Here is a 23,749-nt window from a genome sequence, read left to right on the forward strand (position 1 = left end):
TATACTATATTATATTACTATATAATATAATATAATATAAACTATTATCTAGACTAATATAATTATATAATATATACAGAAAGATATACTGTCTATGTATAGAAAAGAGGTAGGTGCTCATAAGGCATCTGCAAAACAGAGTTGCTTCCAAATTTCTGCAGAATACTTCTGGCTCCGTGGGTTTTGTCTACTCTCTCATGTCATATTTGGGTTCAGCATCTTAAAACTGAATGATCCATTTATTATCAGTAAGATATGGAAAAGAGAGGTTTAAAATCTCTCTGGGATGGAGATAACAACAGTCCTGAGAAGAGTGCAAATAAAGACAAATGCAAAGAGATAAAAGGCAGGAAGTCCTTTATTGAGGGGTAAAGGCAGAGCCACAAACAGACTGTTTTCAAATTTAAAAACAAATACAAACAATAGGCTAAAAATCAGAAAATTGTATTTTCCCCCCCTCTCCTTAAGATGAATTCCAAAGCTTAATTTTGGTTGGGTTTGTTATGCTTCCACAGCTTGGTTGGTACACCAGGGAGGAGGGAACCACCAGTCAGACACCAGAGTGGATAAACAATGAGCAAAGACATCCCTTCTCTGAGCTCCCTGCAGCTTCCAGAGAGGGGATGTGGGAGCAGCATGTTAAAACACAGTCTTTTTAATCTCTTTTTTCCTTCTTCTTTTTTTTTTCTCCTTTCCAGACAGCTACTGTACAAAACCAAACAGAAATTTGTAATAAATACCTAACACAAGAGGCTCAGTACATTGCTACAATCCTTCACTGAAGGGAAACATATATATATACATATATATATATATAGCCTAATATATAAAACCTCTTTGACTTAAATCAGAGTAAAGGCTACTTGTTTTTACAGAAGCCTGGGGCAGGAATTCCACTTAGCATCACCCACACCTCAACAGAGCATCACTGCCTCTGGTCCCCCCTCCTGGGGGATCCCCACCTTCCTCCTGGCTGGAAAAGCAGCAGGATTTGCCCTAAACAAGGAGTTTTTACATGGAAGAAGCTCCAGAGAAGCAGCCACACAGTGATTATAAAAACCTGGAAAAGCCCCTTGGCATGCACACATTATCCTGGTGATAAATACAGACATTTTCCTTGGCACTGCCTCAGACTGATATCCTGACCCATCCTAAATGCTGGTGCTGACACTGGAAAGGAAACACTTGCTGGCTTTGAGTTTAAAACCCTTGCAGACTCAGAGGGCAAAAAGAAAATAACCCTGCAAGGCTACATGACTTTAGCATCCAGCTATTTGTTAGAACTTAAATTCCTGGAGATTAATTAGCAGATGTAGAACATTGCCCAAAGGTAGGACTGTACCACAGCCCAAACAGCTCTGCATCCAAACTCTGCAGCTGGCCTTCAGGCTTTTTTTTCCTTTTCTAAAAAAAACAAAGGAACCAAGCACTCAATACCCTCCATCCTGGGCTGTAGCTCCTGTGGTTTTGATAGAAATGAAGTATGGGAGATAAAACAGGAATATTTCATGTTTTCAGGTGAACAGTGAGGTTTCTGTCTTCAGAGGAGCAGCTCATCCCACCATCCCCTTCCAAACCTGTCTGGACAGCCAGGAAAGGGTCTCACATGAGCTTGGCTTGCTCAGGCAAAAGGGACAAGGAAAAGGATTTGCTCCATAAATGTGAATGGGGAATCTGAAACATCAAAAATTCCAGCCCTACTCCCCTTCCTAGGAGAAAAAGGCAGATCCCACTGGAAATTCAACATTTTGCTGCCAAAAAGGAAGCCAAGGCAGGGTATGAGAGGAGCCTGGAGATACTGAATTGCTCATCCAGCAACAGCAAAATCTTTCCAAATTCCATCCCCACTCCCCAGGCACAGGCTGCTGCCAGCACATGGCCAGCAACTGCTTTGGAAAGGGCAAAGTTCAGGGTCTGAACAGCCATCTGTGCTGGGGCCAGGCAGCAGCTGGGCTGGGGAGAGGGCTGGGGCTGCTTCCCACTGGGAAAGAGCAGCTCCAGCCTCGCCAGGCTTGGTTCTGCACTGAGACCTGCTCAAGCAAGGCTGGAGCTGGCACCAGATCTGAGCATTCTCAAATATCCCAGGAAAGCAGAGGTGAAGAGCAGCACTGGTCACCTCTGGCACCATCTACAGATCCTGGGCTCATCCCTGCTGCAAACCAGGCTAGTGAATTATCTCCAAAATTACAGCAGAGCTGAAAGAATGAGCCCTCAGGGGACTGAAGGACAAGGATGGGAAAGGAAATGCTGGCACACCAGAGTGCCTGCTCCAGAGGGCATCACAATAGGCATTTCACAGTCAGAGCACTGCAGAATTAGGAATTAACTAATCCTCACAGTGGCCCTGTAAGACAGATCAGGTGTAATTAAGCCTTGCTTTTATAGATGGAGAAACAGAGGTGTGGGGTAACAGCTCTAGGAATAACCACAGATGCTGGGGGTGTTTGGAGACAGAGGTTTGTTGCCTTGTAGATTATAAATCCAGCAGAAACCACCTCTCACCTGTCCTCCTGCCTGATTCATGCTAGGATCTGGCTCTCAGCTTATTCCTTCTCCCATTCACATGAGCAATTTATCTCCCAAGTGAAACCCACAGCTGATAAAACACTCCTCATGCTCAAGGACACCCACACTGATGCAGGGAGGGGATGGCAACCCATTCAATGCCTATTGAGAAGAGATCCCAGTTTTATTAGCAAAGACATCCACCCTGGACCTCCTGGACCTGCAGCTGGGATGGGGCGACAGCAAAACCAGGCTCCCCATTTTCTCCAGTGCCAAGCCCCAGCAAACCCTACAAAAGCAATCTACAACCACATCCAGCTCTTTGGAAACACCCTACAGATCTGCTTATTTTTCCCTTTAAGTTACAACTTGCCTGCGAGCAGCCAGCCAGAAAGAAAAGGAAGAAAGAAAGGAAAAGAAGTGATTCCTCCCTGTTTTGCTGCCGTTACTCTCCCCTCTGAGGTAGACATCGATGCAGTGGGGACGAACCTCTGGCGAGCGAGCCCACGGCACCCTCGCTGTCCTGCCCCGGTGTGGAGGAGCCCGTGGCACCCTGGCTGTCCTGCCCCAGTGCTGTGCTAGCCCCGCGGGCTCCGAGCAGTCCGGCGTGGCTCAGCACTGCCGCAGCAGGCAGGCGGTGCTGGCCGGGGGTGGCCCCGGCGCGCTGCACTTCTCGGGGGCGGTGATTTTCCCGGCGTAGTCAATGCAGGTGGCGCTGCGCGTCCGCACGCCCTCGCCGCACGTCTGGGAGCAGGGGGACCAGGGACCCAGGCGCCAGAGAGGGCAGGGCACGTCTCCACAAGGCTTGATGTCCTCAGGCTTGAGGGATCTGTTGCAGGCAGAGGAGGTTTGACCCTCCACATCCCGGCAGTCCACTGTCCGCCGCTGCCAGCCGGAGCCACACGTCTTGGAGCACTCGGACCAGTCCCCCAGCACCCACTGGGAGGTCAGCATCGGTCGGATGACGTTGACTGACTTCTTCTCTTTGCCCTTCTGCTTGCTGAAAGGGACGTCCTTGGGGATGAAGAAGGTGTACTTGACTTTAGGCGGGAAGACCTCGCTGGCAATCGTCAGCAGCTGCACGGTCAGGGGCTCTGGGAGCTGTCGGAAGCTCTGCAGCCTCTCCAGAGTGGTCATGGAGCCGCTGTACTTCAGGATGGTGCCCTTAAGGAGGATGTCCTGCTCCATGGCTGAGATGGCAAAGTCTCCATTCAGCAGGTACTTGCCCTCAAGGGTCTTCAGGGCCAGGTAATTGCCGTCGTGGCGGAGCCCCCGGTGGCTGCGCTGTTTGATGTCGATGTTGGTGGCTCCGGCGGGGATGGTGACAATGTCATTGTAGCCGTACCTGCACGGGGCACAGGGACACGGTTATTCTGTGAGATTTACTGAGAGCACACTCCTGTAAGGAACAGCGCTCAGGAGCCTGGCTCTGAAGCAATCCCACTGTAACCCTGAGCACTCAAGAGTTAGAAATATTGCAGATGTTCTAGATGTGAGCTCAGCTGGAAGATTTCTCTGAATTACGTATGAAAATGAGTGATGCAATCAAATGAACAGCCTTGTGATTACCAGCCTAGGTGGGAAATTCCCCTTGCTCCCTATATTTGGAAATGGTGAAGTGTTTGGGATTGAAAGCCTGTCACTGGTTATGCTGAAGGGTGACATCACCTATTGACAGAGATAATATAGATGTAGGTACAGATACAGATATAGATGTAGAACAACAACATAGGAGGGAGTCTCTGCACTCTCAGCTCACTTTTTGAAGGGTTTTGCAGCCACCACTAAAACGCAGAAGTAATCCCACTGGAGGATACAGAGGACATTCCCATGCCAGAGAAACGTTTTCCTGCAGAGCAGCCAAAGCCCATCCCTGGAGCACCACGGCTCCCAGGACAGCACGTGGAAGGTTTCACTTGAGCCCTCAGCACTGTGACTCACACTGTGGGGCCAGCACAGGATCATTTTCCACGGATCCCCATGGTGGATGCTGCGGTCAGTAATTAGGTTCAGAGTATTTTGGAAAAAAGCCTTTCAGTCAAACTCTGCTCTCCATCACCCTGGCCTCCCTCACCCTGATCTTAATGGGATCTCTTCTTGGCTGTAGCTCCTGTGCTAATCTCCATTTAGTCAACCACAAACAACTCATAGGAGAGTGGAAGCCCCATTCAGCTGTTCCCTGGAAGGAAACCATTTAGGAAATCTAATTTGACTGTGTGAGTCACCTCGCTGCATGGAACTGGACGGTTGGGATTTTGTTACAGTTTTCCAACAAAAGCCTAAATTCTGCTCTTTGGCAAAGCCACAGAGATGTTGGGTGAGGGAAGTGACTGCCCCAGTGCTCTTGTCTCAGGATTCAAATTCACCCCCAAGCCCAGGGAAAAGTTATTGAAAATTTATATCACAATCAGCCCTTGAATGTGTGTCCAACTCAGTGCACTGGTGTGAAATGTGTTTTGTAAACTCATTGGGGCAGCAGATTTATTTGCAGTGGTGTACTGAGCCTGTCACATCAGTTATTATTTTAGGAAATAAGCTCTACTTGGCTTGTATAATTCTGCCCCAAAATAAACTGAGCTTAAGTCCCAGAGTCTGGGGAGGAGCCCAGGCTCTTGCAATGCCAGCCAGCTGAGGATGCTGGCTTGGATGCTAATATATTCCAAGCCTACAACTTTAGTGATAGAAAAAGGGGAATGAGAGAGGATGCTGGTGTTTCTCCCACAGCCCATTGCTGCAGAACTTCTCCCTGGTGCCTCACCTGGATCTGTTGAGCGAGCCAGATATCTTCCTGCATGTGGAGCCATTGCCACCACACACCCCGCACTTGTCCAGCTTCTTGGAGGAGCCAATGACGTGGTCACAGCCAGCCTTGATGCACTGCCCGTGGACACAGATGGAGAGGGTCTCTGGGCCACACAGCGTCCCATCGATCACCTGGGAAAGGGGATGCACAGCAGGAACTAGGGCATGAGGTCTGACATGGGGAAAACAGGAGTGATTCCCATCTCCAGGAATCTTACTTTGGTGATTCCCATCACCAGGAGTCTTACTTTGGAGATTCCCACCACCAGGAATCTTTGGTGATTCCCATCACCAGGAGTCTCTGGAGATTCCTGTCTCCAGGAATCTTACTTTGGAGAGTCCCATCTCCAGGAATCTATCTTTGGTGATTCTCATCACCATAAGTCTTACTTTGGAGATTCCCATCTAAAAGAATCTTACTTTGGTGATTCCCATCACCAGGAGTCTTACTTTGGAGATTCCCATCACCAGGAATCTTACTTTGGTGATTCCCATCACCAGGAGTCTTTGGAGATTCCTGTCTCCAGGAATCTTACTTTGGCGATTCCCATCTCCAGGAATCTATCTTTGGTGATTCTCATCACCATAAGTCTTACTTTGGAGATTCCCATCTAAAGGAATCTTACTTTGGTGATTCCCATCATCAGGAATCTATCTTTGGTGATTCCCATCACCAGGAATCTTTGGAGATTCCCATCTAAAGGAATCTTACTTTGGCCTCAAAGACTTTGAATTCGCTCCTCCCTCGGGCTCGGCAGAAGAGTTTGCATCTGTCTCGGGGGGACACTCCGGCGTACTTAGGAACCCACTCCAAGTGATTCCCTTCCAGGTCTGTGAAGTTGTAGCTGTTGTACTTCTCACACTGCTGCTCCCGAAAGCTTTTCCCTGAAAGGAAAGGTGAAACATGGCCCAAAATCCATGGGAAGCTGAGAGGAGCTGCTGTCCCTGGCTATCACAGAGATGTGGGAGTGAGCTAAGGACAGGGACAGCACATGGTGAGCGTGCAAGCAGAGGAGGAATGCCACGAAGGAGGGATCCCACACTCCTTCCATCAGCCACAGAAGGTCACAGCCTCCAGCAGGAAGCTGTTCCACCCCAGATATGAATATCCAAGGGAGAGCAGAGCAATAAAGCAATCCCTGTAAGGCATTCTGGAGCAGCAGGCGTGGGAGCACTTGGACATTGCCATCCTTACCATCGGGCGGGCACTCCTGGGTGTGGCAGGACTGGTACTTGGCCCTCTGGCCCTGGCAGTAGCTGCCGCCGTGCCGGGGCCGGGGGCTGTCGCAGTGGCGGTGCGAGAACTGGATCCCTCCCCCGCAGCTCCGCGAGCACGAGCCCCACGCGCTCCAGGGGCCCCAGCCGCCGTCCAGCGCTGCCTGCAAGAGGCACGAGAAGCTGCTGAGCCCAGCCCTGAGCCTGCCCATGCCCAGCTGCTCCCTCCCAGGGCAAGCTCAGGGCTGGAGCAAGGCTAAAATCTCCCCCAGCCCCATCCAGAAAAGAGCTCTGGCACATACTTCACACAAAGTTAGTACTGACTCCCACCGGTCTGTTCGCGTGCTTCAAGTTAAGCTGGGCTTTGAGTTCTTTGCTGACTGACTCTGACTCTGAAACTGCTGCTTATTTCCCCAGCAGGGCAAAAAGTCATGATTTAATTGCAGATCCACACTGCTTGTTTTGGTTCAGACCAGCCCACGGCTCAGTAGCAGACTTTTGTCTATGAGCTGGACTTGCCAGTAATAAATGTTAACGAAGGAGAGACATCCAGAAATAAATCAGCCCAATCCAAAACCAAAGAGACAGCAGGGGTGGGGTGAGAGATTTCGAAATCCCAAAGGGTCAAGCCCCAGCCCAGCTGTATGGGGTTTGTGGAGGGGGATAGAGGGGTGGCTTCTGTAAGCAGCTGCCAGAAGCTCCCCCTGTGTGCAGCAGAGCCAATGCCAGCTCCAGGATGGATTCACCACTGGCCAAGGCTGAGCCCAGCAGATGTGGTGTTGACCTTGGGGATAATGTATTTAAGAAGAAGAAAAAAAAGTTATTAGGCAAATGTAATTAGGCAGAGAAGAGAGGGGTGAGAATGTAAGAGGAAAAGCTCTGCAGACACCCAGGGCAGTGCAGGAGGAAAGGCAAGGATTCCTCCAGGTACTGGAGCTGAGATTTCCCCAAAATTCTGTGGGAAAGACCATGGTGAGGCTTTGCTCCTGCAGCCCGTGGAGGGCATGGGGGTGCAGAGATCCACCTGCAGCCCATGGAGGAGCCCAGGCCAGAGCAGGGGGATGCCTGGAAGGGGCTGTGACCCTGTGGGAAATCTGAACTGGTGCAGGATCCTGGCAGGACCTGTGGAGAGAGGAACCCATGCTGGAAGGACTTGGGAGCCTGTGGAAGACCCACAGGAGAGCAGCCTGTCCTGGAAGGACTGACCCTGTCTAAGAGTGACCCATGTTGCAGCAGTTTGTGGAGAACGTGTCCATGGGAAGGACTCATGGATAAACTTGTGGAGAATTGTCTCCCACGGGAGGGACCCCACACTGGAGAAGGGGAAGGACTCTGACTCCTCTCCCTGAGCAGCAGCAAGAACAACCCATGATGAGCTGACCACAATCCCCATTCCTTGCCTCCCTGCACCACTGGAGACAGAAGGGAGAACTGGGAAGGAGGGAGGTGTGGGGGAAAGGTGTTTTTAAGGTCTTATTTTACTTCTCATTGTGATGATTTTGCTACTAATAAATTCAATTAACATCTCTAACTTGAACCTGTTTTGCCTGTGATGGTGATTAGTGAGTAATTTCTCACACTCTTTACCTCAACCTTCCCTGCCCAGCTGTGGAGGGGAGTGAGAGGAAGGGTTTGGTGGGCACCTGGAGTGCACCTGGACACCACCATTCCCCAGTGTCCCCTTACCTGGGGTTTCAGGGCATCCTGCTGCACACAGTGCCCATCCCAGCACAGCCCCTCGGCTTTGCAGGGGGTTCCATCAGCCCACGGCAAGCTGCCATTCTTGGTGTGGCACAGGGGCTCCCCACTGCCCGTCCTGCACCACAGCTGGGCACAAATGTCCTCCTCCGTGGTGTTGGGGCAGTGCTGGAAGTCCTTGCCAAAGATCTGCTGGCACTGCTGGTCCAGGCTGTACAGGGCTCTCTGGCCGGGCAGCTCGGCAGGCAGGGACACGGGCTCGGCCGGGGCATCCAGCAGGCAGTCACCTGGGCAAGGCTCAGAGTTAGGCTGCAGATGGAGCTCCCAGGGCTTGGTGCCACTGACTGCACCAAGCAGGGCACCCCACACCTCTGTCCATGGTCTGGTTTGACTCCCCCTTCACCCCACATCCCCTCCAGGCATGGCAAAGGCCTGAGCTAAGAAAAGGCTGTTTGGAGAGATGCTGTAGCTGACTGGTGTCACAGTCATATTGTCTGGAAAAATCCCTTTGCCCAGGAGTCTTCTCTTGAGAAGCTGAGAAGCCTCAGAGAAAAAGGAAACAATATTATCTCATTTGCATCTCCTGTGTTTTGCTGCTTTGGAATGTGGTTGGAGATTGTTTACCCACAGGTGATTGTTGCATTGGATTCTGCTGTGAGTTGTTTTCACTCTTTGGCCAATCAGAGCCAAGCTGTGTTGAGGCTCTGGAAAGAGTCACGAGTTTTCATTATTATCTTTTTAGCCTTCTGTAAGTATCCTTTCTGTATTCTTTAGTATAGTGTAGAAGTATAGTATAGTGCCAGAAGCTACCCCTGTATAGTGTAGAAGTTCTTTAATATTTATTCTTTAATACAATACAGTATCATAAAATAATAAATTAGCCTTCTGAGAACATGGAGTCAGATTCATCATTCCTTCCTTCATCTGGGAACCCCAGAAATACAACAGACTGGAGCCTTACCATGCCCTCCATCCAGGAACTCAGTGAGGTACATGGCACTGCAGGGGGACCAGGGCTGGCTCTTGTTCAGGTGGATGAAGAGCGGGGCCATCACGTGGTGCTCGCCCAGGGGCCCGAAGAGCCGCTCGCAGTTCTTGGAGTCGTCGTGGGGCATGCTGAGCACGTGGCCTGGGGGGCAGAGGGCATGGCACAGCTGAGCTCCCCAGCCCCTGCTCCTCAGCAGATGCTGTGGGGGACCATCTGCAAGGTATCAAGCAGCTCCTATGTCTGCCAAAGCTATTTGCTTCCATAAATCAGAAGGAATAGAGACCTGCTTGGTCTGTCTCAGTGGTAAGGCTGCTGTGTGCAGGGCAAAGCAGCCCAAATTTTTAGAAACGCAGAATGGTTTGGGATGGGAGGGAATTAAGGCTCATCTCATTCCACCCCCTGTCATTTACAGGGACACCTTCCACTAGACCAGGCTGCTCCATGCCCCATCTAACCTGACCCTGAATGTTCCCAGAGATGGGGCAGCCACAGCTTTTCTGGGCAAAAATTAGTCAGTGCAGGAATGGCAAACCAAGGCAGAGACGTGCTTGATCCCATGCCTAAGCTCATCACAACAGGTAAATCATACAATCACTGGGGTTGGAAAAGACCTCCAGGATCCTCAAGTCCAACCTGTGACTGATCCCCACCTTGTCACCCAGTCCAGAGCACTGAGTGCCATGCCCAGGTGTTTCTTGAACAACTCCAGGGATGGGGACTCCACCACCTCCCTGGGCAGCCCCTTTCAATGCTCAACAGCCCTTCCAGTGAAGAAATGCTTCCTGAACTGGTGCAAATGCACCAATTTACACCAATTTGGGCACTTAGTGTTTCTGCTGGAGCAGCCCAGCTTTTGTCAATGCCAGAAGCTTTCCAAGGCTCAGTGGTGATCCCCAGCCAGGAGATGCTGGCACTGGGCAGTGCCATGACCCCTCCCAGCAGCAGGACAGGAAGAAGCAGACCCTCCCCAGTGTTACCCAGTTCATGAGCCAGGGTGTAGGCTGCCTGCAGGCCCTCGTCCTCGATCACGGAGCAGCTCTTGTTGCGGTCGCACATGGTGCCGATGTCCGCCACGCCCAGCGTGTCACAGCTTTGGTGGCCACAGAAGTCCTGTTAGTGCCAGGGGGAGAGGTCAGCATTGGGAGGGGGCTGCTCAGCCCCAACATCTCTGTGAGCAACCCACTGCTGGTCTGAGGTACAACGTGATGTTCACATGTCTGAGACGTAACACAGGACAGACCTTGGCTGCTCATCAGCCAAACAGCTGGGTTTACTGTTTGGGGTTTGGTGTTACAGCCAATTCAAAGCTCCTGGCTCTAAACAGCCATTGGTCTAATCTCTACACCCCCTGGATTCTGAACCAGTCAAATGCTTGTATTTTAGGAGAGTTGTTATTGGCTGAGACCTCCGCCAGTCAGCCCAGAGGTTTATGGCACTGGCCTGGATTCCTTATCCACAGCCAAATTAATGTTCAGTACAAGTCAGCTTGTCCTGCAACAGGTCTGCACCCCAAATGACACCCCCACAACTGCTCTGCTGCATTCTTTGCACAGTGGGGCACCCACCTCCACGACCAACCCCCTCCTCCCCCTGCAGGGATGCCTTGAGCCCATTCCCTCCTGCCCCAGCCCGGGCTGCTGACCTGTCTGGTGAGCAGGATGGCAGTGTCGTAGTGCTCCGGGTGCCGGTCGCTCGGGGGGTTGAACCTTTGCTGCCAGCTGCAGAAGTTGCGCAAGGTGAGCCCACCATTGTCAGATACCTCGGGCCCTGCTGCTGCCTCCTCCACCACCAGCACCTTCACCACCACCAGGCTGATGGAGTTCCTCAGGCTGGGATGCTTGTAGATGCGAGCTGCCATGGACATCAGGGTCAGGATGTGGTTCTGTGGGAGAAGAGATGGGCAGGCAGAGCCTGGGTAAAAACTCTGCTACGGGGCAGTTGTTTTTGTTTGAAAAGAAAGAATCAGCCTCATTTATGAAGCCCATCATGTCCAGACCATGGGCTGATGGACTCAGTGCTGCCTTTCCTGTATGTGATGCTGTACACCTTGTGCTGGTGGACAAACCCTGCAACCCCTTCTGCAAATGCTGTGTCTCCTCTCCCATGAACCCTCTGCACCTGGAAATCCCTGTGGAAGAAATTCCTTGGGGAAAACCTCAGCATTCTGGAGAGTTCTCTGCATATTCCCAAAGCATTAACCCTCGCTGCCCCAGGGCAGGAACCAACTCACACACACCTTGCTCAGCAAAACCACCCAGTAAAACTTCTGCCTGTGCTGCTCACAGGGTTTGAACCCAGCAACAAACTGGGACTAAAACACTTTGACAGCCAAGACTCTGCCCAGCAGCATCCCCTGCCTGGTGATGACCAGGGATTACTTAATATGTCAAAAGCGCCAGCGATGTTTAGGCTGATGTAAACATCTTATCAGAGCATCAAAATTCCTCCTCTGCTTGGCACCACTCACAGCCCCGAGTCAGGAGTAAAAAATGCAGCTATTACACAACATGGTATTGGGAAAGAGAAAGTGGCTTCTCTCCTCCCCAGACAAATTACACCCTGCGGTCTCAATTCAGAGCCTAATTAAAGTGGAAGGACTCGATGGGAGCCCTCTCTGACAGCCAAGTTTCACCCAAAATACATTTCCTCAGCAAAGCTGACTCTGTGTGCTCATCCATCATGGTACTGCCAGGACAATGCCATTTTCTGAGACACAAAATGCTGTTTTCTTAGCAAATGAGGGAGATGTTGAGTGAGATACAGCATATTTGCTGCACCAAGAGCCACTTGCCCAGGGCACTTGTGGCTATTTTAAATTATTCTGCCACATTTTATCCTGCCACTGGCAGCTCCACGTAAACAGATGTTTTGTTTCAACAAGACAGATCCCAAGTCCTCCCCAGCTCATTATCCAAGGGCAGGCCCCAGCAAGGCTGCTGGGAGCAGGGAATAGTTTATTTAGACTGGCCAGATCTCCACGCCATGACTCACATCCATACAACTCTTGTCACAGAAAAGTCACTGCAGAGGCAAGAAATTGAGGAGAGACCCCCACAAGGGGTTGCTCCAGGAAACTTGGGGGAATTGTTCACCCTTGTGGAGAAAGTCCATTGGGATCCTTGCTAAAAATATCACAAAGCCTTCTTAAAATCAGGCCCCTGAAGATCTAGAAGGATGCTCTGTGCTGGAGCTGCTCATCCTGGGATCATCCCTCATTTCCAAGGGAATAAATCTGTGTCCTCTTCTAACCCATTAGAGGTTTCTGTCCATAGCAGTAGATTTGACCTGGGAGATCTCAGTTCATACCACAAATCCCCCAGGACACCAGCCCTCACATCCTCAGGGCTACATCCAGCCAAAAACCTCTTTCAGCAGTAGGAACAGAGGGACTTGGAAAACATCTGTCCACCTTCCCTGTGTCTGGAAAGAAAGATGGAAAGCAAACCCAACAAACAGCTATTTAGTGAAGATTAAAAGGTCATATCCACTTGTTCCACCATCTGGTGTCTATTTATACCCATCCCTGGCCCATGCAGGAATGGGTTGGGTTTCAGATGGACCCTGACTGCTCTGGGGAGAGCAGCAATCCACCTGCACTGCCTTGGCTTAGCCAAGGGCTTGAAGCCACGGCCAAAAGCAAATTACGGATCCTCAGGGCTCAGGAGAGGCCAGCTGAGTGCTTTTGGCCAAGAACAGGCTGGGGAAGGGCTGAATCCTGCTGGTCCCATCCTCCCTCTGCCTTTGCAAACCAGCTCTGGCTCGACCATCCACCCAGCAGGGAACGCTGCCTTCTCCAGGGTTTCCTTCCCAGCACTGAGGACGTGGGGACTGGGATTAGGTGCAGGGCAGTGTTTTGGAATGGGTTTGAGGAACCCAGGCCTGCAAACACACTGGGCAGTGTTTTGGGCTGGGTTTGAGGAGTTCAGGGCTGCAAACACACTGGGCAGTGCTTTGGGCTGGGTTTGAGGAGCCCAGGGCTGGGTTTGAGGAGCCCAGGGCTGGGTTTGAGGAGCCCAGGGCTGCAAACACACTGGGCAGTGTTTTGGGCTGGGTTTGAGGAGCCCAGGGCTGCAAACACACTGGGCAGTGCTTTGGGCTGGGTTTGAGGAGCCCAGGGCTGGGTTTGAGGAGCCCAGGGCTGCAAACACACTGGGCAGTGTTTTGGGCTGGGTTTGAGGAGCCCAGGGCTGGGTTTGAGGAGCCCAGGGCTGCAAACACACTGGGCAGTGCTTTGGGCTGGGTTTGAGGAGCCCAGGGCTGGGTTGGAGGAGCCCAGGGCTGTTTGTGCCTTCTTGCCAGGCACTGCAGCCCTGCAGGCACAAGGAGCTTCCCTGCCATTTCCAACCAGCATCCTGGGAGATCTGGCAGGATGTCTGGTAAACACAGCTGGAAAATCAGCCTCTTACCTGCTCTGGGGGCAAAAGACACCAGTGTGAACCAGAGAGGGTTGTGGAGCATCCCTTCACTGCCACTGAAGGCACTGTGGAGGTGAAATCCCACAAACCTCCTACACCTTTGACCCCCAGCTGCAGTCCTGGGCTCCCTCTGCTCCAACATCAAATTCCACCCACTTACACCTAAAAATGAGGAGGAATGACTTTTGTCTGCCACACAGCAGCTCTGAGATCCTCCTGCCACAGCATCACTACGTCTGGGAGAGCCCTGCCCTGGGCCAGGCACTGCCAGGAGCCCTCCAGCAGCAAACAGCACAGGCACAGGGACAGGAAAAATAACTACAAATCAGAGTAAGGGGAACTGAAGTGGTTGTCTTTACCCGAATTGAAGGACTGAGTTTTCTGATACAGGCTCTTGCAAAGTCTCTGCTTGCATTCCCTTTCATGGGAACCACTCAGAAGCTGACGCCTGGCATTTATTTTTAATTATTATTATTATTTTGATGGGTGAAACTGCTTTTCCACAGACACTATTATTGTGGTATGCACAGAATGACTTAATGCTGCTGGAGCCACCCAGGACAGAAGGACAGCAGGGAGCACCCACAGAACACCCCAGCACAACCCGGCTCCCCCCTATGTGTGGGGAGCAGTGTTCAGCCCAGCCTGGGGCTGTAGAATTGCTTGTTGGTTGGGTTTTTTCCCTGCTTTCTCCCTCAACACCAGCTTTTCTGCAGAGGTGGAAAAGAAGAAATGCTGAGACTCGGGAGCACAGGCAGATGGAAGGGAGCAAAACCAGGGTTAGATAGAAAGGCTGCCCAGCTTTTAAAAATCTGCTGGTAAAAACATCTCAGGTTGTCCTTTCCCCCAAGGTTCCATGTGGGAGCTCCCTGCCTGGCTGGGGTGCCCAGGGGCTGCTGGCTGCCCTGCCAGCCTCCTGTGGGCCAAGAATTCCCTCACAAAAAGGGAATTTCTCCCCAGGGGAAATGGGGGGCACACCAGGGGAGAGGGGCACACCTTGCCAGGCTGCTGCTGTGCCTGGCTGCCCTCCTGCCTGTCCAGCTCTCTGCCCACCCCTGCTCTGTTTGCCACATGATTTTACCCCCTTCTCTTCCCCTCTTTGCTGGATATTTGGGGCTGAACCACAAAAGCAGCAATTACCCCTGTTCAGGGCAGGGGAAACTGAGGCACATCCAGACTGTCCCCACCTCTGCAGAGGCAGAGATGGAGTAAAACCCCGTCCTGAGAACATCCCAGAGCAGGAGTGCTCCACTTTGGGAGCCAGCACATTACATTGTGAAGCCTCGAATGCAGCAGCTGTTGAATATCCTGGTGTGAGGTGAGTGCCCCAGCCAGAGCAACATTTAGGGGGGCTCCCTGCTCCTCCAGCCCCTGCCCCACAGAGGATGCAGGCTCTGGGTCACCCTCAGAGGACAAATCCCAGAAGAAAAGCTGGTGGATGGCAGCATCACACTGCATCCCCTTTAATCCCACTCCAGTTGCCTTTGCGATGGGCTTAGGAGGGGCTGGCTTCTTTTTTTCAAGGGATTAAGTGAATTTACCCACTCCCACTGCAAAACACCCTAAAGCAAGGCTCAGAGCCAGACATGAGGAGACCTGGGGCGCCAGGGTGGCTTTGGATTCACCCCCAGTCCATGTGGGAGTGGGAGAGCCCTGGCTTTGGATTTACCTCTAGTCCATGTGGGAGTGGGAGAGTCCTGGCTTTGGATTTACCTCTAGTTCATGTGGGTGTGGGAGAGCTGGCAACAGGACCCTGGCAATGCCCCATGCCCTGCACTCCTGTCTGGTCTTAAAGGGAAGGGTTTGCAACAGCACTCCTAAAACCTCATCAATCTGCCTGGAAAAACCACAGAAGTCAGCAAGGAATCCCAGCTTTTCCAGACTGATCTGATTCTGCTGTGGTCCTCAGTGATTCCCAGCCCTGGGAGTCAGGAAGGGCAGATTCCTCACTCAGAGAGGAGGAGGGAAAGGGGATCACAGCCATTGTGCTTGCAGAGGAAAGCTTGGAAATGTGTCTCATCTGCTCCCAAGAGACTGGAGAAATCCCACCACAGGAATCCCATTTGGCTGCCAACTGGCTGGGGATGCTGCAGCTGGGTTTTGGAGCTGCCTGGTGCTTTAGGTGTCCTGGCAAACGTTCCCCAGCCATGCAGAGCAGCCTCACAAGTGCAGCCCAGCTGCAGGTGCTCAGCCCTCCTGCACACAGGCAGGATTAGCCCTGTCCCCTGCCTCAGTTCCCCTGCTCAAAACCCCACTTCACTCTCTGAGGGATGCTCACAGTCCCTTGGTTTTCAAGCACTTGGGATCCTCTGCAAGAAAAATGCAAAAGTGTCCAGCCTGGACATCCCGACATCAGAGGGCTCTTCCCAGTCCCTGCAGGTTGAACCCTGCCACATTCCCCAGGATTTACTGCCCAGCACTGTCCTGCTGCTGATGCCCCCCCAAATACCCCATCCCCTGCAACCATCAAGCCCAAACAATGATCAACCCCCAAATTTCAGGGGTCGTTCTGCTCTCACTTCACCATTCCCTCCTGGTTTACATAAAAGTACTGCTGAAGGTAGAATGAGCTCTTTTTGTCTAAATTAGGTTAACAGCTGGGTTATAAAGCTCAAATTGATGGGAAAAAAATCATGAACAGCTTTTTCCCACCACAAGCATGGCATTGATTATAACTCTCAACGCTTGAGTGCATCTTGGGGTGACTCTTCTGCTCGAGCTGTTACAACTTATGCAAGAAAATAACTGGGAATACAAACAATGCTGGTGACCTTTAATAAATATTTGGTAATTAAAGTGTGGTTACAGGAAGAAAAGTCATTATATAAATATGGTTTGTTCTGACTCAACATTTCTACTCCTTGGGCATCTCTCCTAGATCTCTCCAGCACTTGCCACTGCTTTTGCACCCCACTAGAAAGGTATTTAGGCAGAAGCAAGATTGCTGTGCTGCTCCCTGCATTCTTGTTCCAGAGAACAAAAGACACAGAAACACAGCAGGTGGTTTTTGGTTGTTGTTTTTTTAGCTGCTACACCAGAGCTGGAAGTTTTCTCCCAAATATTTCAATATGCTATTACTCTATTCATCCAAAACAAGATCTTTGAAGGTTTCCTTCCCCTCCCTGAGAGCTGATGTGAAGATATTGCTCTAGGGCCTGAGGAAATGATGGCAAAATGGGAGCCAAGCAGGCACATCACCCATCCCAGGGCTGGGGCAGCCAAACCAGGGCAGGGTGCCTGAGTTCCAGCCCCTTGGTCATGTGTAGGTGCCATTTCCTCTCCTGCTGCCTTCACAGATTTACCCAGAGGGCTGCTGCTTTTTCCCCAGCTCAAGCTGGGCATCATCAGGGTTTCTCCCAGTCCAAATAAATCACTTTATTTCTAGCAATGTAGAAACCCTTGGGTGTTGCTTTCAAACCATCAGGCGCCCAGCTGGGTGCAGAAGATTCACTGTATTATTTTTTCTGCCCTCTTGGGGAATCAGAGACCAACTTCACACTGTGGGGAGAGTTATTCCCACCACCATTTATATGCCTGCTGCTTAAAAACTCAGCTGATTTCACTTCAGACTCTTTTCTGAGTCCTGTGAGCACTTGGGGTACCTCCAAGTGCATCACCCCTCACTCACTGACCCTCTGCTATCTGCTCCTGCCAGCCTGGCTGGGTGGCAAAACCAAGCAAGGGGCAAAACCAGAGTGATGCTGAGCAGCTGAAATCATCTGAAGCCCCAAAGTTTAGCATTTGCTAAGGTCCAGCCTGGCCTAAGCAGGGCTGGAATCAAAACACTGCTTTGTTAGGAGCAGAGAAGCCCCTAGGGGAAGGATAAAGTCGGTAGAAGTGGCAAAGCCAGGCTGCCAAAGTGCAGCCCCTGGTTTCAGCTTCCCAACTGCTCCCTGCTGAGCTCCGGCTTCAAGGACTCTTCTCCCAGCCCAAACAACCCGAGAAGGAGAACTTCAACGCACAATTATCCCCCGCAAAGACCTCAGAGCATTTCCGAAGGTGCAAACCTGAATTTGGAGATGAATTTGGAGCAGCCATGCCTGCAGGGTAGGGGTGGGGAGCAGGCTTTGAAAAATGACCCGGTGCTGATGAACGAGGCACATGGACAGCCCTGGAGAGGGGCGTGGGGGTCTGAGGCACCTAGGTCTCTGCTCCCCAAAAGCCTGGTCGGGGCAGGCTCTCTGCAGAGAGTGCTCAGGGAGGGTGAGAGTCCCTGGAGGCTGAGGGGAAGGGCTGTTCGTCCATCTGCTCAGCGCTAACAGGTGGCTCGGGAGCGGGATTGTGCATTACTCAGCCCCTGCTCCATTTACTGTCTGTCCCCGGCTCCCACTCGGAAGGGAGTTAAGGCCATTGCTTCGCAGAAGGGCACTGACCCGCACTTTGGGGACACCTTTGGGGCTGAAGGGACATCGCAGTGCTCTGTGTGCAGAGCCAGGCTCATGGGTCTGGGAAAGGCTCCCAAAGGCTCAGTGAGCCCCACAGATCAGCACCGCAGCTCTGGCCCGGGGACTGGCAGTCCCCACACAGCCAGGGAAGGCGGGACCGAGGCCCCTCGCTCATCCGAAGCTGCCCCCGGTGTCCCGGGGATGGGGGGATAGGGATGGCCGGGGGGACCCGGCAGCGGGCAGGACAGGGGGGGATGGGGAGGCAGAAGGGCTGGAGGAGGAGGAGGAGGAGGGGAGGCAGCGGGGATGGGGACAGGACAGAGCGGGATGAAGGGATGCCTGTGCAGGGAGGACGGAAGGATGAAGGCTACAGACAGGCAGCGGGAGCGCAGGAGCGGAGCTGGGAGGAGGCGGAGAGGCGGCGGGGATGGGGACGGGGACGGCAAGGGACGGGAGGATGGAGAGACAGGAGCGGCACAAGCGCGGACGGAAGGCTGCGGGCAGGGGGACGGCGGGCAGTCAGCCCTTACCTCCACGTCCTGGCCGTAGAAGCGCACCATGGACGCGTCAGCCACCAGCAGCGTCTCCACATAGCGGGCCTGCGACACGAAGCGCGGGGCCCTGCGGCGCGGCTCGGGCTCGGGCCCGGCGGGGCGCGCTCCCGGCGGGGCCGCGCGGCGCCTCAGGCGGTGCAGGCGGCCCCAGGGCGGCCCGGGCGCGGCCGGCCCCAGCGGCTGCAGCTCGTAGGCCGCCCCGTCCAGCAGGAACGCGGCTCGGAGCCCGCCGCCGCAGCTGCTGAGCACGGCGGGCGCGTCGGGGCTGCCCTCGACGGCGCCCGCGTAGAAGCAGCCGCGGCGCGGCGGCGGCGTTGGCGGGCGGCGGCCGCCCAGGCGCTGGAGGCGGAGGCGCGGGGCCAGGAACGTGGTGTCGGGGCGGAGGCGCAGGACCACGGCGCGGCCGAAGGCGGCCAGGCGCAGGGCCAGCTGCCCCGGGGGCGCGGGCAGGCGGGCGGGCAGCACGGGCTGGGTGTCCCGCGGGGGCGGCGGCGGCAGCGCCCAGGCGTGGCACAGCAGCAGCAGGTGGAGCGGGGCCCGGCCGGCCAGCAGCGCCCGCCGCCCCATCCCGGCACGGCACGGCCCCGCACCCCCCGGGCTCTTCCCCCGCAGCCTCCGCGCCGGCCGCCGAGCCCGCTGTATTTATACTTTCTCCCCCCGGCTTTGACATAAGAGGTTTATTTTTGATCTCTCGCTGTTCTCCCCACTCCCCTCCCCTGCCAGCCGGAGCCTGGGGGAGGAGGAGAAGTGAAAGAGAGAGAGAGAGAGGAAAAAAAAAAAAAAAAAACGCGACCGAAAAAAAAAAAGGAAAAAAAAAATCAAAAATATCCCCCCAAACTAGGGAAAGGAAAAAAAAAAAAAAAAAGAAAAAAAAAAAAAAAAGAAAGAAGAAGACGAAGAAGCAGAGAAGGAAAGGAAAAAAAAAAAGGGAAAAAACTAAAAAAAAAAAAAACCCCAACCCACTTTTGGATACGATTTGAGGCCAATCAGGCGCCGGCAGCCCCGCCTGCCTGCAAGTGTCAACTTCAGCCTGTTGCTCTCCCAGTATTAACCCCTTCTTCAGCCCCAGCGCTGCCCGCACGGGTCTGATCCTTCCCAGGCTCTGGGGGTCCAGCCCTCGGGAGAGGCGCTGGCACACTTCCCCCTCCACCAGCACGGAAGGGTTTACTCCAGAGGGCTGATTCTCAGCATCCCTTCCCAGCTGGAAAGCACCGGGCCCATGCCAGCTGGAGAGCATCTCGTTTCAGAAGGTGCCTCGGGAGGTTCCCATGTCCTTCCCTTAGCCAGGGAGAGAGAGGGCTTTGGGCCCCAGGGAAAACTCCGACAGGACACACGTACAAGGAGTTTCCATGCTCTGAACCAACAGCTGGATCCACATGGGGTTTCCTCCAGCTGGAATAAAACAACCGGCTAAATCAGACTTGTGGAAAATACCTATGAGAATAATACAATGCAGCCAGCTCCTCCTGTTGCTCTTTGTTTGTTTCTCTGTGTGTGTGTGTTGTGTGACTTCATTTACAAACCCTTCATTCACCCCATTTCAGACTGAGTTGGAATTCCCAAGTGAATTCCCTTGCAGCAAGGAAAAACCCTGCAGCAACATAAAAGTCTCAGGCTGTAAATCCAGGTAGCTGCTGTGTGCTCAGTGTGGCAAGCACCAGGAGATGGGCAGAAACATTCTGTCCCTGGCTGGGAACCCACTCAGAAACAGGGAACAACCAACTGTCACGGAGGAAGGGAAATCACTACGTATATATTACTCCTTCTTTCCTCCTAAGCCTTCCTTCTCCATTAGTTCATGAAATTCCTGACCTCTGGAGCGCCCTTTGTGCAGCACTGGAACATCCTGGGACGTCCTTGCTGCAGTTTGGGGTGGTGGAGCCATCCTGTTACACCTCCTACAGGGAGCAGCCCAGGCTCAGGGCTTGGGCTGTGCTCCTTCAGCCTTGCTGGCTGTGCCAGCCCAAGGACCAGCTCCTCCACACTTGGTTTTTTCTCCCCTTAGCCTCATCTGAAAAAGAATTGAAAGACCCAAGCAGTGTTTGGCACCTCAGGACTCCTGGGAAACCAGAGTCTGGCCATTGCTGAGTAATGAGGATTGGGGTTAAAGGCTGCTCTCCCTTTACTCCAGGATGTATTTACATCCCCCTCTCTGTTATTATCTCCTCTTAAAAGCCACATCCCTACCTATAGTAAACACATAGCCCTGGCTCAAACAGCAGCTGCCCTGGGGCCACGGCTCTGCTCACTCCTTTTTGAAGTGTGGGGTTTGCGACCCTAGCAGAGGGGGAAATAATAATTAAAACCAATTTTGGATGCTTGTGGTGGACAGTGACATAGGTGTGGAACGGGACATTTAAAATCCAGATGCTAGGTGGCAAGAAAACTGCAGGAAGGGAGGAAAGCAAGCCCAGGTCCAGTGGAGTTTGGTGTGGGACATGTCTCCATATCTATGGGCTCCTTCAAAACCCAGAGCCTTGGCTGGTCTCAGCAGCCCCCTCCTCTCTCAGCCTGCAGCTGGAGCTGCTTCTTTCCCCTGACTCGGGTGGGTTTTCCTCCCTCTCCAGCTTCATCGAGCTGGGGACAGTTTGTGTTTTAACACCAGCAGCAAAGTGCAGAGCCAGGACCAGAAGCCAAAAGTGAGCCCTGACTCTGCCTCCTCCAAGCCCAAACGCCACGGAAGGTGCCAACACCTCTGGGGCTTTTCCTTCCCGCGGGAGGGGAGGCGGGGAGGTGCTGCCCCTGCCCTGAACTAGGACAGGTAAGGCTGCAGGCAACAGGATGTCATTTATTGCCGGCTTTCCGCTCCCGGAGCTGCATCTTTGATCCGGGAGGACACGCTCGCATCTTAGCTCGGAGGCACCGCTGGTTTTCATTAGCGGCTCGCCCTGCAAACAGTAGCTGGAATTTCTTGTGGCCTCGCCGGGCTCGTTACGAACCAGCCCAAAAACGCGCTGGGAAAGGAAAGAGAAAAACCTCACCTGGCCGCCCCTCAGCATCTCCTCCCAGCAAAGCGTGAGGACCCCCAAGACTTTTTGGGGTTTCTGCTTCTTAACCCCTCGCAGGAGGCGCCGTCACCAAAGCTCGCCCTGCGCTCGCCTTTCCAGGGGCTGCCCGAGCATGTGAGAGCCATTAACAGCTCAGCCTCGGGGGTTTAGAGACCCTTTTGATCAAACAGCCTGGAAACCCCTGCCCCGCTCCCCCCCGCGTGTCCCCAGCCCTGCAGGGTCCCTCCTGTCCCTTCCCGGGGCTGCTCCTGTCCGGCACGCAGCTCCAGGATTTTGGGAGGATTTGGGGAGGATTTTGGGAGGCATTTCTGGCTCCCAGGATGAGCCCCGTGCTGTGTTTGCTGTCCCCGCTCTGCAGCACCAAAATCGTCGCTGTTAGGAAAATTATTTACAAACACCAGAGGTTTATGTCCAAAAAGGAGACAAAGGAGTCCTTTTTGACTTTATTCCAATCAAAGCAGAGGCCATGGGGCATTCCCCTGTGGACGCTCCAATTTTTGGAGGACACAGCCTCCTTTTTATCCCAATTTCCCACCCACATTTCCCTTCTCTCTTTCCCCATTTCTGAGGGACTTGAGAGGTTCAGACTTCCCAGAACACCTGATACCAGAGATTCCCCTCTAATGCATAACCTTCCCTTTTAATTTTTAATTCTTATGGAATTTAGGGGTTTTCCCCATTGTTTCTTTCATCTTTCAAAGTCTAATTTCATTTCTCAGCAAACCTAAAGTTTATTTGTAAAAGCAAATATCTTTATCCATTCATCACTCAGTGGAATCCTTCCCTTTGTTTCTTTTCTCTCCCAGTGCTGGTTTTATCTCCCAGCAGACCCACAGCCTGTTTGGAAAGACAAATCTGTCATTCCTCTCACTGCTTTTTGGGGCAGTCTGGGGTGCTTTGCTGTCCCCTCCTTGCTTTGCAAACGGGCTCACATCAAATTTGCAGCTCCAGGCCGAGTTTTATTTCTTTTTGCCCTCAGCGCAGAGAAAACGCTTGGGATAATTATTTGAGCTGCTCATGAAGCAGCTCCGGTGCCCAAAATTGAGACCGCTAGATGTCAGTGGTGCCCTACGCTGGGTGGGAAACCCTGAATCCATCCCGGGAATTTCTGGGGAAGTGGGAGCGAAGGGGTCCTGCCGCCAGCCCAAACCCCACCCCACAGCAAAAGGAACACTTCCAGTAGTTTTCATTGAAAGTGATCAGGTGGGTGGAAATGTCTGTCAGAAAAGCAGCTGGGTTTTAAATCAGAGTCCTGGCCAGTGTCCTGCCAAGCTACCTTCAGTGAAACCATCCTGGCTGTGGAGGATGGTGAGGAGACTCAGGAAAATGGTTGTTCCTGTGAGGAAAGGGGAGATTTGGACTTGATTTGGATCCAGGGAGTGAATGAAGAAGCGAAATGTGCCACTAGGAATCTGTGGTGGCTGCCTTGCCCTCCCCTCCCCTCATGGCCACAGCCACGAGAGGGCCCTCCTGCCTTAAAAGTGGTGGAGATTTAGGGTCTGGTGCCTCAACACCCTGAATACCTCATTAAAAAAGGGGTTTCCTTCCCCTTGGAGCTGTATCTGAATGCAGCAGCTCATCCCTGAAGATGATTTCTCAGCAGCACCAGAGGGTTGGCTGCTGTGAGAGTGATGCTGGGCGAATGCTAACTCTCCAGGATCCCCTAAACGTGGGGGAAAAAAGATTTTTAGGAGTCAGGGAAGGGCAGGGACATGCAGGCTGGGTCTTGGTTCATCAGCTGATGCTGCTGCCTCTGAGATTTGGTGCCCTTGGTGCTGGGCACGTCAAGAGCCATGGCCGTGATTTGATACAATTTGTATGAATTCCAGTTCTAATTTCTAAACCATCATTAGATTTTTTTCCATACAATTTTCTCTGTTTTCTGTATTTATTCTCTATTTTTTATTTGCATTTTGATTTGTAATGCCAGAATCCATTGTCTTCATTCCATTCCATACCTGGATTTCCAGAGCAAGGTTGTGGCACTAGAGGTCAGCCTTGCCTCAGGGTGGGTTTGGAGCTCCAGTTGTGTCCAGGTGCAAGGGAACAGGTTTATGGCTTTCCAAAATCAAGGGCTAAATCAAAATCAAGGGCTGTTTCCAGCATTGCAGCCTTCTCCCTGGGGAGCTCTCTATTTCCTGTCTGGGTCTTGGGGCTTTCAAGGTGTCCTGAGACCAGA

General features: G+C 52.7%; 1 protein-coding gene across 1 annotated transcript; it reads right to left on the bottom strand.

Moving 5' to 3' along the window:
• Positions 1 to 340: 340 nt before the first annotated feature.
• ADAMTS8 (ADAM metallopeptidase with thrombospondin type 1 motif 8) lies at positions 341 to 19,161 on the bottom strand. The gene is made up of 9 exons (XM_059867174.1): positions 18,539 to 19,161; positions 10,851 to 11,090; positions 10,186 to 10,318; positions 9,182 to 9,349; positions 8,209 to 8,507; positions 6,503 to 6,686; positions 6,020 to 6,192; positions 5,264 to 5,439; positions 341 to 3,850 (listed from the first exon to the last, which is right to left on the bottom strand). The coding sequence occupies exons 1-9, from the start codon at positions 19,127 to 19,129 to the stop codon at positions 3,118 to 3,120; spliced, it is 2,697 nt and encodes an 898-aa protein (XP_059723157.1). The 5' UTR covers positions 19,130 to 19,161; the 3' UTR covers positions 341 to 3,117.
• Between the last annotated feature and the right edge of the window lie 4,588 nt (positions 19,162 to 23,749).

This window comes from Haemorhous mexicanus, chromosome 24 (genome assembly GCF_027477595.1).
Source record: "Haemorhous mexicanus isolate bHaeMex1 chromosome 24, bHaeMex1.pri, whole genome shotgun sequence".
Taxonomy (NCBI): domain Eukaryota; kingdom Metazoa; phylum Chordata; class Aves; order Passeriformes; family Fringillidae; genus Haemorhous; species Haemorhous mexicanus.